The 15,082-nt window shown below is 41.3% G+C and overlaps 1 protein-coding gene across 1 annotated transcript; it reads right to left on the bottom strand.

Moving 5' to 3' along the window:
* Positions 1–274: 274 nt before the first annotated feature.
* Positions 275–14,443, bottom strand: zftraf1 (zinc finger TRAF-type containing 1). The gene is made up of 4 exons (XM_067425345.1): positions 13,465–14,443; positions 9,145–9,383; positions 4,121–4,332; positions 275–1,972 (listed from the first exon to the last, which is right to left on the bottom strand). The coding sequence occupies exons 1-4, from the start codon at positions 13,771–13,773 to the stop codon at positions 1,581–1,583; spliced, it is 1,152 nt and encodes a 383-aa protein (XP_067281446.1). The 5' UTR covers positions 13,774–14,443; the 3' UTR covers positions 275–1,580.
* Positions 14,444–15,082: the final 639 nt, after the last annotated feature.

Here is a 15,082-nt window from a genome sequence, read left to right as displayed (position 1 = left end):
AAGATGTAGATTTAACTCAGTAAAACGCCCTCTGTTGGCTATAAGAGGGAATTACAATAACAAAGCATTCATTCATTTAGGATTAGGTGTCCGTGACCGAATCATTCAGACTGAGTAAATGTCAGTGATGAAGCACGTGGTGTTTTACCCACATGACTAGTACGTTCACATATAGTAAATGACTGTTTCAAACATGCATTTATCAGAGAATAACAATGTTTTCAGTGTGAAATAAGTGCTTAAGTAGCCTCAAGTAGTCAAAAAAGCAGTGCCACAAGTTTAAATGAGCTTTAATAGAAAGGCACATATACAGCCAGAGTGAGAATTAAAAGCCTTTAAATGCAGAAACGGTTTTAAACTAAACTCCTCTAATCAGAAGTGACAGTCTCTGCTAGATCAGCTCAACTGCTTGCTCTGTCGTTCAAGTATGTCAAACTTAGTCACAGCCGCGTTCATCTGAACTGAGATCCGATTACCCCTTTGGCTCTGTACCCCCAGCTTTGTGTGTGTCTCTGTGCGTGTGTGTGCGTGTGTGTGCGTGCGTGCGTGAGAAATGAAGGTATGGAAGAAGGTCATTTGTGTGTGTTTGTGTCTGTTTACATGTGTGTGTGGGTGGATGAGGGTGGAAGAAGGGAAGGGGTTTGTAACATTGGCTCACAATCAGATCTTTCCAGTTTCGCCATGTTGAGTGAGTGTGTAAAGTCTGTTACCTTAATGTAGGTTAAATAAAAGCAATAAATATAAATATCGTGACATCATCAGAAATGTACCTGTGTTCACAAAATGGGGGGACAGGGGGTTAAAAGCTGGCAAAATTCAAAGAAGGAAAAAAAGGGTAAAATTCACAGGGTCTTAAATAAATGTGTTAAAAAGGTCAAACTTAAGTTAGATTACAAGGCTATGATGCTACGCAACTAAAGGTGAGCTCTCGGGGAAAAACGAAAAACATGCAAATCGCATCTTTCGGGTGGTGGTATCGGCAGCCATTTTGTTCAGCCTGACTGATAACTGACTGCGCTTTGATGAAAATGGCCACCTTCACATACAAAAATACACTTAAAGCAGTTGCAGCTGCTGCGCCGCAGCGTCTGTGTGGGTAAACCTCAAGAGGAAGGTCTGAAAACTGCGTGAAAACACACGAACGCAGAGTCGAACGCTGCCTGAATGATCGGTTGCACCTGTCACTCAGTCTCATTCCTTAAAACGCTCGTCTCATCGGTCATTACTGGCTGATATCCATACAAACAGGCCCAGAAACACACAAATACAGTCCCAGACTCTTGGTGTTGTTCATTCAGGCCCGTCCTTCTCTGCCAATGAGAGATCAGCAGGGTGAGATTGACTTTTTTTTGGCTGTAGAAGGTCTGAAAGCTTACCAGCAACAACACACACTCACACACAAACAAACGATCTACTGCAGTACTGATGGGCCGTATTCATCCTTCTTTTGCTCCCGTAGAGGTATCTGTGGTTCAGTGGTGCTCCTCTCCCCTCTTCGCTTCACCTTTTTTCACGCCATCCCCTCTTCCTCCTCCTCCCGTCGTCTGATCCGTTTCTTCCGCCCCCGTCGTCCCGTGCCTCTATTTCTGGATCTGAAAGATGAAGAGGCGGAGGTTGATGTTTTTGGCAGCCAGCAGCTTGTTGCACTCCACGCTGTCGTTGATGGGCAGCAGGGCGTACTCGGTTTCGTTGGCGTCGTTGGAGAAGACGTGGTGCTGGATGACGGGTTTGATTTTCACGTCGTCGTACGGACCCTTCAGGAGCAGGAAGGAGCACTCCAGTGCAGAGTTCACTTTGCTCTTCAGGATGAGCTGGAAGGAGAGCGTGCGCTTGCAGGACAGGTTGGGGTTGCGCTCCGAGTCGTTGACCCGTGCCTTCAGCACCCAGGTCTGGTTGAGCACGGTGAAGCGTGGCGTCTCGTAGTACAGTCGTGTGATGAAGTCGTCGGTGCGATATGGCCGGAACTGCACCTCTGGAGCAAAGACACACAAGAGAACAGGCTATCAACTTATTCATGACACATTCATGTACTTTTAAGGTGCACTATGCAACTTTTCCATCCGCTAGAGGGCACCTATTCAAAACAAAGGTGTAGTTTGATGACACCGAGTTTGAGCGCAGAATCTTGGGACATGCGGTCTTCACCTCACAGCCAGTGGAAAAGAATCGGGATATGACTCGGGTCAGAAATCATGTTCATGAATGCAGTTATTAACGTTACTGTAGTGTGAAGCAGAGCAGGAGTGAGTGTTGTGGAGCTGAGCACGGCTGCTGGAGCGATTGCTAATCAGATAAACAACACACATCTCGCGAGCAGCGGAACTTTTATTATGATAGGACACTATTTCCGCCGGCACTATTTCTGCTTTTCCGATCATGAGTATGAGGGAATGCAGCTCAGTTTATCATATAAGACATATCTAAGTGTGTTTAAAATGATGTTATGACGTTACTCTGTGTGTTCGCTCAGCGGCTGCTGTGACACTTGTTCACACTGCAGTGAGAGTAAAGCGCTTCTGCAGAATAAAACCGGAAACCGAGGGAACTCCCTCAGACGTCCCAGCTCTTTGGTTAAAATAGCAATTTTCTCACAATTTACAAATTGTTGGAACCATTTGGGATATTGTAAGAACTCAGCTGAACAAAATATATAACACTGTGGTTATAGTGGTATATAGCCTAGTGATTTTTGGATATTTTACTGCAACAATACTACATAGTGCACCTTTACATGATTTTCTGTAACACTTTCTGTAACAGAGGTCAGCTAGTGAGAGCTGTGGATGTAAACCTCATTTCCCTGATCTCACGAGGCGCACTAACGACTGATGGCATAGAGACTACAGTCTTCAGCTTCCTTGTTAGCGCACCCGCCTCATGTTGGAGACGCTGCTTCGGCGAGCCCCACTTGGAACAGGGCAGGTATGACCGGAGGGGTTACATTCGTGCCATGACCTGAATGGGAGTGAGGTTTAGGGAGGTGAGCTATGCAGGTAAACCTCACTCCCCTGATCTCGAGTCACACTAGAGACTGCGTCCGTGTTAGCACGTCCGCCTCCCATCGCTGGAGACGTGGGTTCAAGGCCCGGAGGGGTTTCATTTGTTAACTAAATAGGTAAGCATGAATTAACAATACGTCTTGTATTTGTTCAGCAGCTTCAGCAAGAACCAATGAGGTTCATTCTCGTGTTACGCATCACGCTTGAGCTTCAGCAAGAACCAATGAGGTTCATTCTCGTGTTACGCATCACGCTTGAGCTTCAGCAAGAACCAATGAGGTTCATTCTCGTGTTACGCATCACGCTTGAGCTTCGGCAAGAACTAATGAGGTTCATTCTCATGTTACGCATCACGTCTGAGCTTCAGCAGGAACCAATGAGGTTCATTCTCGTGTTACGCATCACGCTTGAGCTTCAGCAAGAACCAATGAGGTTCATTCTCGTGTTACGCATCACGTCTGAGCTTCAGCAGGAACCAATGAGGTTCATTCTCGTGTTACGCATCACGCTTGAGCTTCAGCAAGAACCAATGAGGTTCATTCTCGTGTTACGCATCACGCTTGAGCTTCGGCAAGAACTAATGAGGTTCATTCTCGCATTTTAAGCAAGTACGGTTGTGCTCCTGTTTATGTTCACTGATTAATGTTTATTACATCTGTAAATTAAATGTGTTTGTCATATAAAGGCCAGTTCACACCACACGGACAGACACCAGATTATAGTGTGTCATAGTGTTGTCAAAAGTACTGACTTCAGGACCAAGTCGGTAGTGAATTGGCAAAGCGATCGTGTCTCTTTAGGGCCTGGTTTCACAGACAGGGCTTAGATTAAACCAGGATTAGGTTTTAGTTCAATTTTATTAACTTTTCTAAATGTAACATTACTGATGTGCCTCTTGAGACAAAACAATGGCATTGACGTATTTTAAAATATATCAGAGCAAGTTGCTTTCAGTTAAAACAGCTCAAACATGCATTTTAGTCTGGGACTAACTTAAGCCTTGACTCTGAAACCAGGGGATAGAGCTTTATGTCAGTGAATCTTCAAATGAAGCTCGGCTTATTTTTGGTTCGTAGTAAAGGATCTAAATATGCAATGAAATGAGACTCAAGGTTATGCACCTGTAAAACCGATCTTCTCGAAGCACAGCAGGCTGAAGATGCTGTTGTAGAGCTGCAGCTCTCGGCGATGGCTCTGGTCCATCTCGTCCAGGATGCCCATCAGCTCCATGCCGGTCTTAGACGGGTGGGAACACTCTTCCTCATGAGCGCTGAGCTCATGGAACGGCCCGTGCCACGGACAGCCAATCCGCTTGTACTTGCACTGCGTCACTCTATTTCCAAAAGAAAAATGTGAAAAATGATCAACCAACAACTCTAACAATATAGCCTGTAAATACTGTATCATCACACAACTTTAGATAACAATTTAGATATACGGCTATGGAAAAATTAAGAGACCACTTAAAATTGATTTCTCAATGTTAAGTGGTCTCTTAATTTTTTTTCAGAGCTGTATTAGCATATCCAAATTTAATATTGATCAGCTCAAATCTACTAAATGTGACTATAAGGAATAAAGAGAAGATATTATGGCCTGATTTCACAGACAGGGCTTAGATTAAACCAGGATTAGGCTTTAGTTAAAATAGAGCATTTAAGTAGCTTTTATTATTATTTTTAACATTACTGACGTCCATCTTGAGACAAAACAATGGCACTGACATCTTTTAAGATGACTTCAGTTAAAACCGCTCAAACATGAATTTTAGTCTGGGACTAATTTAAGACTTGTCTGTGAATATCTGTGAGGACAATCATCATGATTTTCTGCATTTGATTTATTTTAAAAAGAGCTATACAAATAAAATGTAATTGATTTAAATCTTTTGCATTTCATCCCTTTATCTTTGCTTGCTGATTGCATACCAAATTATATAACATTTGAAAAGATTAACTTTTTTGTGAGTGAAAGCATGACAGTCATTCTACATCTTTATGACTAGATTAAGATGAGAATATAGGGAAGATTCACTAAACACAAACTGCGCCCACTGATGATTTATTTGCACCAAAGTCCTGTTTAAAGCAAGGCATCTTAGTAATTCTGAAGAGACTTTTGATCATCATATGTGATGCTAAATCACTAAAATAATTCACTCTGGATGAGAGTGTCTCTCTTTAAATGAATGTGTGTAAATCTACACATCTGGATTTGTGCCTGGTTACAATTAATGGTAATACTTTATTTGAAGGTGACATAGTTACTCATGTACTTACTATAGTAATAACAGTAAATTGAATAATTACAAGTAACAAACCCTAAACCAAAGCCTAACCCTAAGCTCTTTAATAAATACATGTAGTCAAGTAATATTACTCCGTATTACTCCTTATTTAAGTACAATGTAACTACGTCACCTTACATTAAAGTGTAGCCCAATTCATTTTCACTAGAAAACGAACACACACATCATTTTAACAGTTGTTATATCCTAACATTAAAGTCACCATGAAATCAAAATGGACAATTCTTTTTTTTTATTTTTTATGGAATATTCCAGTATTTATTATAAATGAATAATCTGTGCACATCAATATATCTAAAAAAAACATATGCCCTCATAGTCTTAAAAACAGTAACATTCCCGTTGCCTCGCAAAGACGTCTCTTCTCTGATGAGGGCTGGGAAATAAGGTTGTCCAACAGCAGGTTTCAATTCTTCCCCTCCAGCAACCTGTCACTCACATGAAACCATTGTAGCAGTTAGAATGAAAAACTCCATTCATTTTATCCATAGGGATATCATTTATAAACCTTTAAAAACAACCCTACTGTGAGTTACGAGGTTGTTAAAGGGATCGTTCACCCAAAAATGTAAATTCTGTCATTGGTTACTCACCCTCATATTTTTCCAAACTCGAGACATGTAGACACAGGCTAGAACGAAATTATTATTTCTGTCTTCTCATTGATTCATAAAATTAAGGCTGAACCACTGGAGTCACATGGACTATTTTAATGATGTCTTTACTACCTTTCTGAGCCTTGAAAGTTGTAATTAAATTTAAGGCCGTAACTGTCTTGAACATTTCTTTATGCTTTATTTTTTATAAAGCATAAAGAAAACAGAACATTGAACAGAATTCTAGGTCTAATTCTAGTTGGTAAATTATAATTTTGGGACTATTTGCATTAATTCGCGTCAAATATATTGTTAGTCCCGAGATTCTTCGCATTAGTGAATAAATATATAGATCTGCTGTTAACATTCGTCCTAGTCGTCTGGTGGTAGAATTTTTGTAAACGTGTCAAAGGCTCCAGGCTCTAATCTGCCCTCATATCGTTTTTCTTCTTCATTAAAATCTAAGATGTTCATCAATGATTGTATATTAAGAATAGGTAGACGTTTGTGTGCATTTTCTTTTGGGATTTCACCAGAAAGAGTCCCTCTCCACTATGGCATTATTGACGCGCTGGTCTCTGATTTTATTGGCCATCTCAATCATTTTGACATTGACGAATTTGGCCATTTCGAATTATTGGGGGGACTTGTCTTGGAGCAATATACGCTGTGTCATTATTCCAACATTATCTTCATAACGTACGAAATAAAAAGTTTACCCCTCAGAAAAATTAACTTTCCTCTCTTGTCAACATGAGCGCGGCGCGCGCTGTCACGTCATGTAAGGACACACACTTAAAAGTAATCAGTCAGGTCGTTTACATCGTGAAAAATAGACTGTAAAAAAATAATAATAATGAGTATGGAAGAGATTCAAGCTGTGCTACTTTTGCTGGTTATGTATAGGTTTACTAAGAGGTAACTAACAACGACAGAAAAGAGCACTAATATGCAGATTCAGCAGCATGCAGCATGTTCAGAAAACTTGTTAAGCTACATTTAAAATGACAATGTATATTATTATCAGCTATTACGGACATTGCACGTGAGACGGCTGAGACGAACGCGCGCCATCAGACAGAGAGCAAGACTGATATTTACTGAACGTAGACCTCGCAAAAGACTTTTAAAAATGCCGGTTGAACTAAAATGCTGCGTGAGCTAAACCAATCAGCATGTTCAGCGCCCAAGTCCCGCCCTCGAAAGTTCCTGAACTTTGAAAAAGTACTACCTCGCGAGCAGGGCCGTTTGAAGGGGGAAATATTTACCCGGAACTTCATTTAGACCCTGGTTCCTGCGGTCTAAACACACCGAGTACCACCCCAAAGTTCCTGGTTCCTGGGTAAAGTTCCTGCGGTGGAAACGGGGCTTATGGAGGGGTCAGAAAGCTCTCAGGTTTCATCAATAATATCTTCATTTGTCTTCTGAAGATGAATGAAAGTCTTACGGGTTTGGAATGACATGAGGACGAGTAATTCATGACAGAATTTTTATTTTGGGTGAACTATCCCTTTAATCAATGCTATATGCTTGGGTTGAAGCTGTCAGTCTGCATTATTTCAACTTATTTTTTTTAAATAATCATGTTAAACAACACAAATTAATGACGAAAATTCAAAATTAAAAGGGGGGGTGAAACACTCAGTTTCAGTCAATCTCATGTCAATCTTGAGTACCTATAGAGTAGTATTGCATCCTTCATATCTCCAAAAAGTCTTTAGTTTTATCATATTTATAAAAGAAATATAGGCTGTACCGAGTCTTTCCGGAAAAAACCGAGCGCCTGGAGGCGTATCGTGTGGGCGGAGCTAAAGAATGACAAGCGCGCAAAGCGGTGACGTCCTCAAGCGTGGAGGAACCCATGGCTATGTCAGCTAATAGATATGATCCAGAATCAAATCTGAGGGAGAAATAAATTGAACAGGAGAAACGGCAACATCAGGACGTCCGTCTCTGTGGTATGGACTGTATTTAGTGGCCTCTCCACATCTCTGTGTCTTTACTTGCAGTTTATGAGGACATGATTCGGTTTATTGACTATTGTATGCGACTAGACCTTAGAAGTAGCAAGCAAAACGGTTCTGCACTTCAGAATAGTGTAACGTTATACAGAACAACAATGGAGTAACTGTTAGCGCATTTGAATGACGAAGCATGCGATCGTGTCGTTTACTGATGTTTACTCATGCGTCCGTAGCCAATAGCAGAGACATTTGAAGCAGTTTAACTCAGCGGCTGCTTCCAAAGCAGGACCTTTATCCTTTATCGCTGGGACCGCTCCGTCAAAAACACACTTCTTTGGTATGATTTGGTAAAGTCCTGACAGCAGTGGCGTGTAAATCCATTTTGAGACGCGACTGAAACGATGTTGTGAAGCTTCCCGTCATTTCTGCGTTCAAATCGGTTCAAATGTCCCGGAATGCTGTGCTGAAGCGTTGAAGTCGCTCGACGTCACCCATAGGAATAAAGAGAAGCGCGGCGCCACATAAGTGTTCACATATGTGTTCACGGACGACTGGATCTGCATCTGAGAGACTGTTTATGGCGTGCTCTAGTCAGGCGCGCGCGCACCCTACCGGGAGAAGAGCCCGTATGACCCATACAAGGACCTTCCGGTCTATTAACGTCAAGTAGACCCATATTCGAAAAAAACTCGCCGAAACTTGTGAGAAACCGGAAGGAGTATTTTTAACACAGAAATACTCCATCAAACGTCCAACATTAGTTTTTGAAACTTTGTCTATGTTTAGGATGGGAATCCAAGTCTTTAACAGTGTAAAAAGATCAGTATGCATGAAACAGCATTTCACCCCCCCTTTAACCATGATTCTGTGCAGAAAATTCCACCAATCAGAGTCAGTTTCTCCATTATTTTTAATTTAATTATATTGTTTCATGGGATTGCCGTTCTTTCTCTCACAGTCTTTTTGTCAAATTTTCAAATACATTTTTGCTTTGTATCAAAGTTTGCAATGTTATGATTCACCTCATAGCTGATTGTTTTTAACAAAGGTTTTTTAAAGTCCCTATGGAAAAAAAATACTATTAGGGAAGCAAAGCTGCTGAAAAAGTGGGAGCTTGCACTAAAAGAATCATAACGGATTTAAATAGTGATTGAGCAACACTATACAAGTGGAGTGGCAGAAGTGTTTAGTGAATTCGCCCCGTGGCTTTACATATGTGTGGAGCATAATCGTGCTCATTGAGGCGGAGTCTGTTTTGTGAATCGGTGCAGCTGTACCTGTCCTGGCACTCCTCTGTTTGATGGCGGTCGAGGCTGGAGCGAGGGAACTGTTTGAGGCAGTAGCTGCACTCAGAGGGCAGTTCACTCACGGCTTTCTCCACCGCCAGGTTCCTGCAACACAGACTCTTACTTATCTCACAGCGGCAGTTAGGACACGTGGCCTGCTCCTCTTTTAGGCGCGCGTCAGCAAGCAGGTGGATGAAGCAGCCAGCGCACATCAGGTGCCCGTTTGTACACTGTGAAATGAGAGCACACATCTTCAGCCCACGGCGCAGAGCACGACAAGAGCTCAAACCATCCCACAGGATGGCATTTCCTCATTTTCCTTAAAAAGAGACTTGTTTCCTGAATGATTTAAGGGGAAATAAGCAACCTCACAAAGTTCTCTAAAAGAATAAAACTTATGTACGAAGACATCACAGAGAGGAACGCACCAATATATCCACATTTGCACATAAGTGATGCCTATTGGATGCAGGCACTGTGAGATAATGATGAGGTCAGGTGAGAAGTTAGAAGTCAAAGGTGCCCAATCCTGTTCAGATCCAACCATGATCAAACACAACTGAACCAGCTAAATAAGGGCTGAGTCTGAAACCATTCCCTATACCAGAGGTTTTCAAACCTGTCCTGTAGCCCTGCACACGTCTCTCTTATCAGACGCACCCAATGTATTTCTTGCAGTTTCTATTAATGAACTGATGAGTTGTACCAGGTGGGATAAATAAGGGAGACACACAAAATAGTAAATGGACTGCATTTATATAGCGCTTTCAACAGACTCATGGCCACCAGAGCGCTTTACATATCGCCTCACATTCACCCACATCCAGCTCATCGGGAGCAGCTTGGGTTAGGTGTCTAGCTCATGGAAACCTCGACACTTGGTCAGGTGGAAACAGGGATGGAACCACCAACTTTTGGGTTTTTAGCCAACCAACACGAACCACTGAGCCACTGCCGCCCTGGGAAATGTGCAGGGCTGGGGTGCCTTAAAACCACTGCCCTATATGCTTAATAGGACACTATTTGAGTAGACAGCCATGTGTAATGGTGTCTGAAACCATAGTGGATTTTATCATGGGCACTCATTCAATCCCATAATGCACCGCAATATTGAGTGTACAACTGATGCACATGATGGCTACAGAATACCCATAATGCACTGTATGAATTTCCACGTCTCGCCAGAAGATGGCGCCCGCAGCAGAATCATCCATCCATCCTTTCCCAAAGCGCTGGTCCGATGTGGCTACAGTGTAATACAGGTATAAACTCATTTTTAATTGATTATGAAATTAATGTTTATACATAGATTCCATGACAGAGTTCAAGATAAATCTTTTCATTACTACTGGAGCTGCCAGTTTGTTAAAGGGTTACTTCAGCGATTAGCATATGGCTTTGTATCAGTAGAAACCCTGGAGTATATTCAAATTATTGTGCTTTCCCCCCTCATATCTCCCTGAGACAAGAGATTTATGCATTTTATTTCTAGAAAAATTCCTCCTATGATGCAAATTGATGATTTTTGCATCATGGGAGGAATGTTTGCCCAAAGGCTAAAGACTACAGCCAGCAGAGGGAGCCATTTCCGCATGTTTTGAACTTGCGCGTGGGGGATGGGGAGATAACACTCAGCTGGCAGGGAGAGCTCAGCTTGCAGACAGGATCATTTAAACGGAGCTATGGTGAGCAATGTAAGTCTTTTAACTTCTCAAATTAATTTCTATGAAAGTTAAGCTTGTAAAGGCATGAACTGAAACGCGCCAGACTGAACTCACGTTGTGAATGTATGCCGCGAGTGTAGTCGCTATTACCTCAGCTCTTATCACTCGTGCAGTTAGTGCTCAGTGCTGTGATACTCGCGCGGTGACTCACTCCTTATTTTGAACACATTTTAATTGTAGTGTCTTCTCTAACTCAGTCACTGTAATCAAGTTGGTGGCGTTGGGGAATGGCCTCACGGGGCAGCGAAGCATTCTGGGAATTGTAGTCTTTCATCCCCATGGGACAAAAATACATTTTCTGTCTTTTCTCAGTCTAGAAAGCACCAAATTCAAAAATAATTTCACATTTCTACTACATTGATGACCCAGTTCAAATACAGATTCATCTTCCCAGCGCTGAAGTACCCCTTTAAATTTCAAGGGATTATTAAACAGCGAGCACAAACCATGCAAAAGCGGCGCACTCAGTGTCTGAATATATTAGTGGAATAGTGTAGGGAATAGTGAATGAGGGTGTAGGGAGCACTACAGTGTATCAGGAGCACTTGATAATTACAGACAGGTGTGTTTGATCAGGGTTGGATCTGAACTTTGGAAGTAGAGGACTGGGCACCCCTGAGCTAAGTAAAATCTGTTTCTGTTCTTGTTTCGTGAATTGATCTTAATGGAGGTAAATATGGGTTATAATATTTTTAAAAGCCTGTAATTTTATTTCTCGTATAAAAAATGTACTCAATTTGTCATTTGCTTTCATCTCAAATGCATCTAAAACTAAATTTATGTTACACTATTTTACGGTGCCCTTGTTACAGTGTAAATATACACTGAAGTACTGAGTAATATTAATTAACTACATGTATTTACTTTAGGGTTAGTTGCATGTAATTATGGATTATTTGCTGTATGTAACATAAACACGTTTTTAAAACTATGTTCAAAGATAATTGTTCACCCATTCTATGCCACAATTTTTTTTATATATTTTATTTTGAATTAGCTTTTATTTTTAAATGTTCATTTAATTTAGTCATTGTTAGTTTTACTTATCACTATTTATTTTTTATATTTTAGGTTTTATTATATATATATATATATATATATATATATATATATATATATATATATATATATATATATATATATATATATATATTAATTTGTGTTAATAATGTTAGTACTTATTGGTCACACTTTAGATCAGGGTTCAATTCTCACTATTAACTATGACTTTTGCCTCAATAAACTCCTTTATTGCTAAATAAAGCTTAAATTGCTAAAATACTGCTTATTAACAGTTAGTAAGGTAGTTGTAAAGTTTAGGTATTGGGTATGGATTAAGGGATGTAGAATAATGTCATGCAGAATAAGGCATTAATATGTGCTTGATAAGTGCTAATAAACAGCAAATATCCTAGTAATATGCATGCTGATAATAAGCAACTAGTTAATGGCAAAAATTGGACTCTAAAATAAAGTGTTACTCTGTTTTTCATATATACACAATTTTATTTCCGCTTTGTTTGAATTAACAGAAATTATTTTAATAGTTTTAGTTAACAATATAAGACTGAAGTAATCAATATAACACTGATGTAATCATTCTAGTTTTATGATTAGTTCAAGGATTTTAATAATTCTGTTACGGGTTTACTAATTCACCAGCGGATCCATTTCACAGGAGGTAAAGTCTGTCGAGTCTGATTAATTCAGTGGGCAGCTGATTTATTTCTCCTTGGCTTGTTTGTTTTGCTTCGGACTTGCCCATGTTCGTCTCATTTGATATGATTTAAACCCTGATTCTGTAATAAACAGATTACACCGCATGAGCTGATGCGCTCTGACACCTCCTCCCTGAATCACATGGGGTCAGTGTGAGAGGATGTCAGTGTTTTCTCCAACTCTGTGTTATGTGTGTCTAATATCTCCTCTGTATTTTCAGCGCAGCAGACACATGCAAACAAAATGACCACTCTAGTGTGATTTATCCAATTATCCAAACCAATTAGATCCTTATGTCATTAAATGGACACACAGGTATGCAAACCTAAAAAGCCAGAACTTGTGAACGGTGTGTGTAAACATAAGAGGAAGTTCTTTTACAGCTGGTTTAGCCTGTGGCTTCAGAGGGATTATATGGGGTGCATATTTGGGGGAGGGGTGATCAGAAGAGGCCAGCAGTGATTGGGTTAAACACATCATGTGACCACCCTGATTGTCAAGTTGGCCTTTGAAAGCAAAAAACAGCTGCTCAGGTCTGTCTCACATGAAGTGTAACATCTGAAATCTTGAAAAATAACACCATACCTGCTCTTAAAAAAAAAAAAAAACATGTACCTGGAATGGCAAATGTGTCAACGCAAGCATTTTATTAGACATTTCATCACACATTATGAGTCACAGACAGCGTGTATTATATGGACATACAATAGACAAACAATCACAATGACAAAAAGATAACATCCTTTGTGTCAGTTCTATAATAACAGGCTGTATCTCATCTGTAAGAGGATGCTGCATTATGTTTACGATATATACGCCATGCATAAGGATTTCTCTGCACTGTAAGCTCCATAAGGGCTTTGTTTACCTGGTACACCGAGGCTTTAGGCAGGTCCAGACACACCGTGCAGCACAGCACCGAATACAGGCGCTCCTCGAGCTTCCCCGCTTCTCCTTCCTGCTGCCTCACGCGTTTTTTGGGCGGCGCGTCCGGGTCGGCCTCGGAGCCCGAAGCGTCTCTCCGCACCCCGGACTCCTCCTGGATACCTGCCAGTCCGGCGCTCCCCACAGGACCAGCATCCAGGGCGCCCCCCACCGGACCGACACCCAGTCCCGATGATGAGGAGCCCGGGGCGGCCGCGACGCCTAATTCCATCCGCTCTTCCATCGAAGACATCCGAGTGAGTCACGAGGGATATTTGGGCCGACTGTGCACAGGATCCGCTGGATGTCAGGGTGAGCTTTTCAGCTTTTGTCAAGGTAGATGGCCTTTTATGATGGGGGGTCTGGACAGCCAACAATGCACTCACTTGTAAACCATCAAACGTCAAATAGGTTAATTTAGGGTAATATGATACTAGGTAATGGGACAGTGAATATAATTTCATCTGTGTTTTACTGCGGTTTGCCCTGTAATTTTTTTTGTTGGATATTTCTCAGGTAAGCTTCAGCTCTCAGCTTGTGAAGAGAGAGAGAGAGAGAGAGAGAGAGAGAAAAAAATAGCTAAGGCTCAACAAAACAACAGGCTGTTGTTTAGGTCCGTTATCCGCCGTGACAGCACGCACACGACAACTCTCCGCGACACGGCCGGGCTCTTTCCCTCCGGTCCACCTTCCGATCACTACCAAGCCACTCCGACACGATCCGGATTCTCCCGAAAGCCTAAAAGTTATCAGTTTGCTGCAGAGTCTCTTCGATAGTCCTTCCTTTAATCTACACTGCCATCTTTGTTTTTTTCCTGTGTGTCTCCTCCTCTCCCCCTGTCCGCTTGTCCCTTTCTGATCCCGCCTATCAGAGGTCGGTTTACTCAGAGCGAGCTGAAGAACAAGCGAATACTGTCAACCGTTCTTTAACTGTCAGTGAATGCGTTGCCACTAGTAATGATGGCCGCTCCGCCCTTCTCTTTCGCGCTCCCTGATTGGCTGCAGCAAATGTTGTGCTTCATCAGATGACTGGGGATATTTAAAGAGCTAAGTGTTGCGCATGCGCACCGGGCTCCTGCGGGTCATGGCTGAAGCTTTTTTTAATTTAATTTTAAACTTGTAATTATTCAACTTTTGTGTTAGATGTGGAATGCTTGGATTTGTTAGTCGGTTTATTTATGTTATTTTTTCGCATTATTGTCATGGTGATTATAGTATAAAGAAATAGTAAAAAGGTGACACAAAACCTTTTCATACTATGGTCAAAAGCCCCTAACACTCCTGATATGCGACAAAATGGCAACGTCATCGTGTGTCGTTGTCATTCATCTAAATAATTATACAGAATAATAAATGGAATAATCTTTTTTTCTTTTTTTAATTTTTTTTTACGTTTTTTTAATAACACGTTACACATTTTAAGCTGCTTTTTAATCTCTTTTAATTGTTTTCACCTTTCAGGGTTGCTTTTTTGTTTGACCTGAAAGCAGAGTGACCCCTGGGGGAGGGAAAATGCCCTTAGCCAATCAAATGAAGCGGTCTTTGATGGACTAGCTTGGACAA

The sequence above is a fragment of the Pseudorasbora parva genome, chromosome 19 (assembly GCF_024679245.1).
Source record: "Pseudorasbora parva isolate DD20220531a chromosome 19, ASM2467924v1, whole genome shotgun sequence".
In the NCBI taxonomy this organism is placed as follows: domain Eukaryota; kingdom Metazoa; phylum Chordata; class Actinopteri; order Cypriniformes; family Gobionidae; genus Pseudorasbora; species Pseudorasbora parva.
The sequence above is the reverse complement of the archived record's forward strand: the minus strand, read 5'-3'. Positions and strand labels throughout refer to the sequence as shown.

Bases quoted from the DNA above. Each gene is read 5' to 3' on its own strand.
- zftraf1 (XM_067425345.1), bottom strand. From the start codon at position 13,773: ATGTCTTCGATGGAAGAGCGGATGGAATTAGGCGTCGCGGCCGCCCCG. The intron at 9,384-13,464 runs GTAAACAAAGCC...CTCATTTCACAG, and splicing joins CTAAAGCCTCGGTGTACCAG to TGTACAAACGGGCACCTGAT. The intron at 4,333-9,144 runs GTACAGCTGCAC...TTTTGGAAATAG, and splicing joins ACAGAGGAGTGCCAGGACAG to AGTGACGCAGTGCAAGTACA.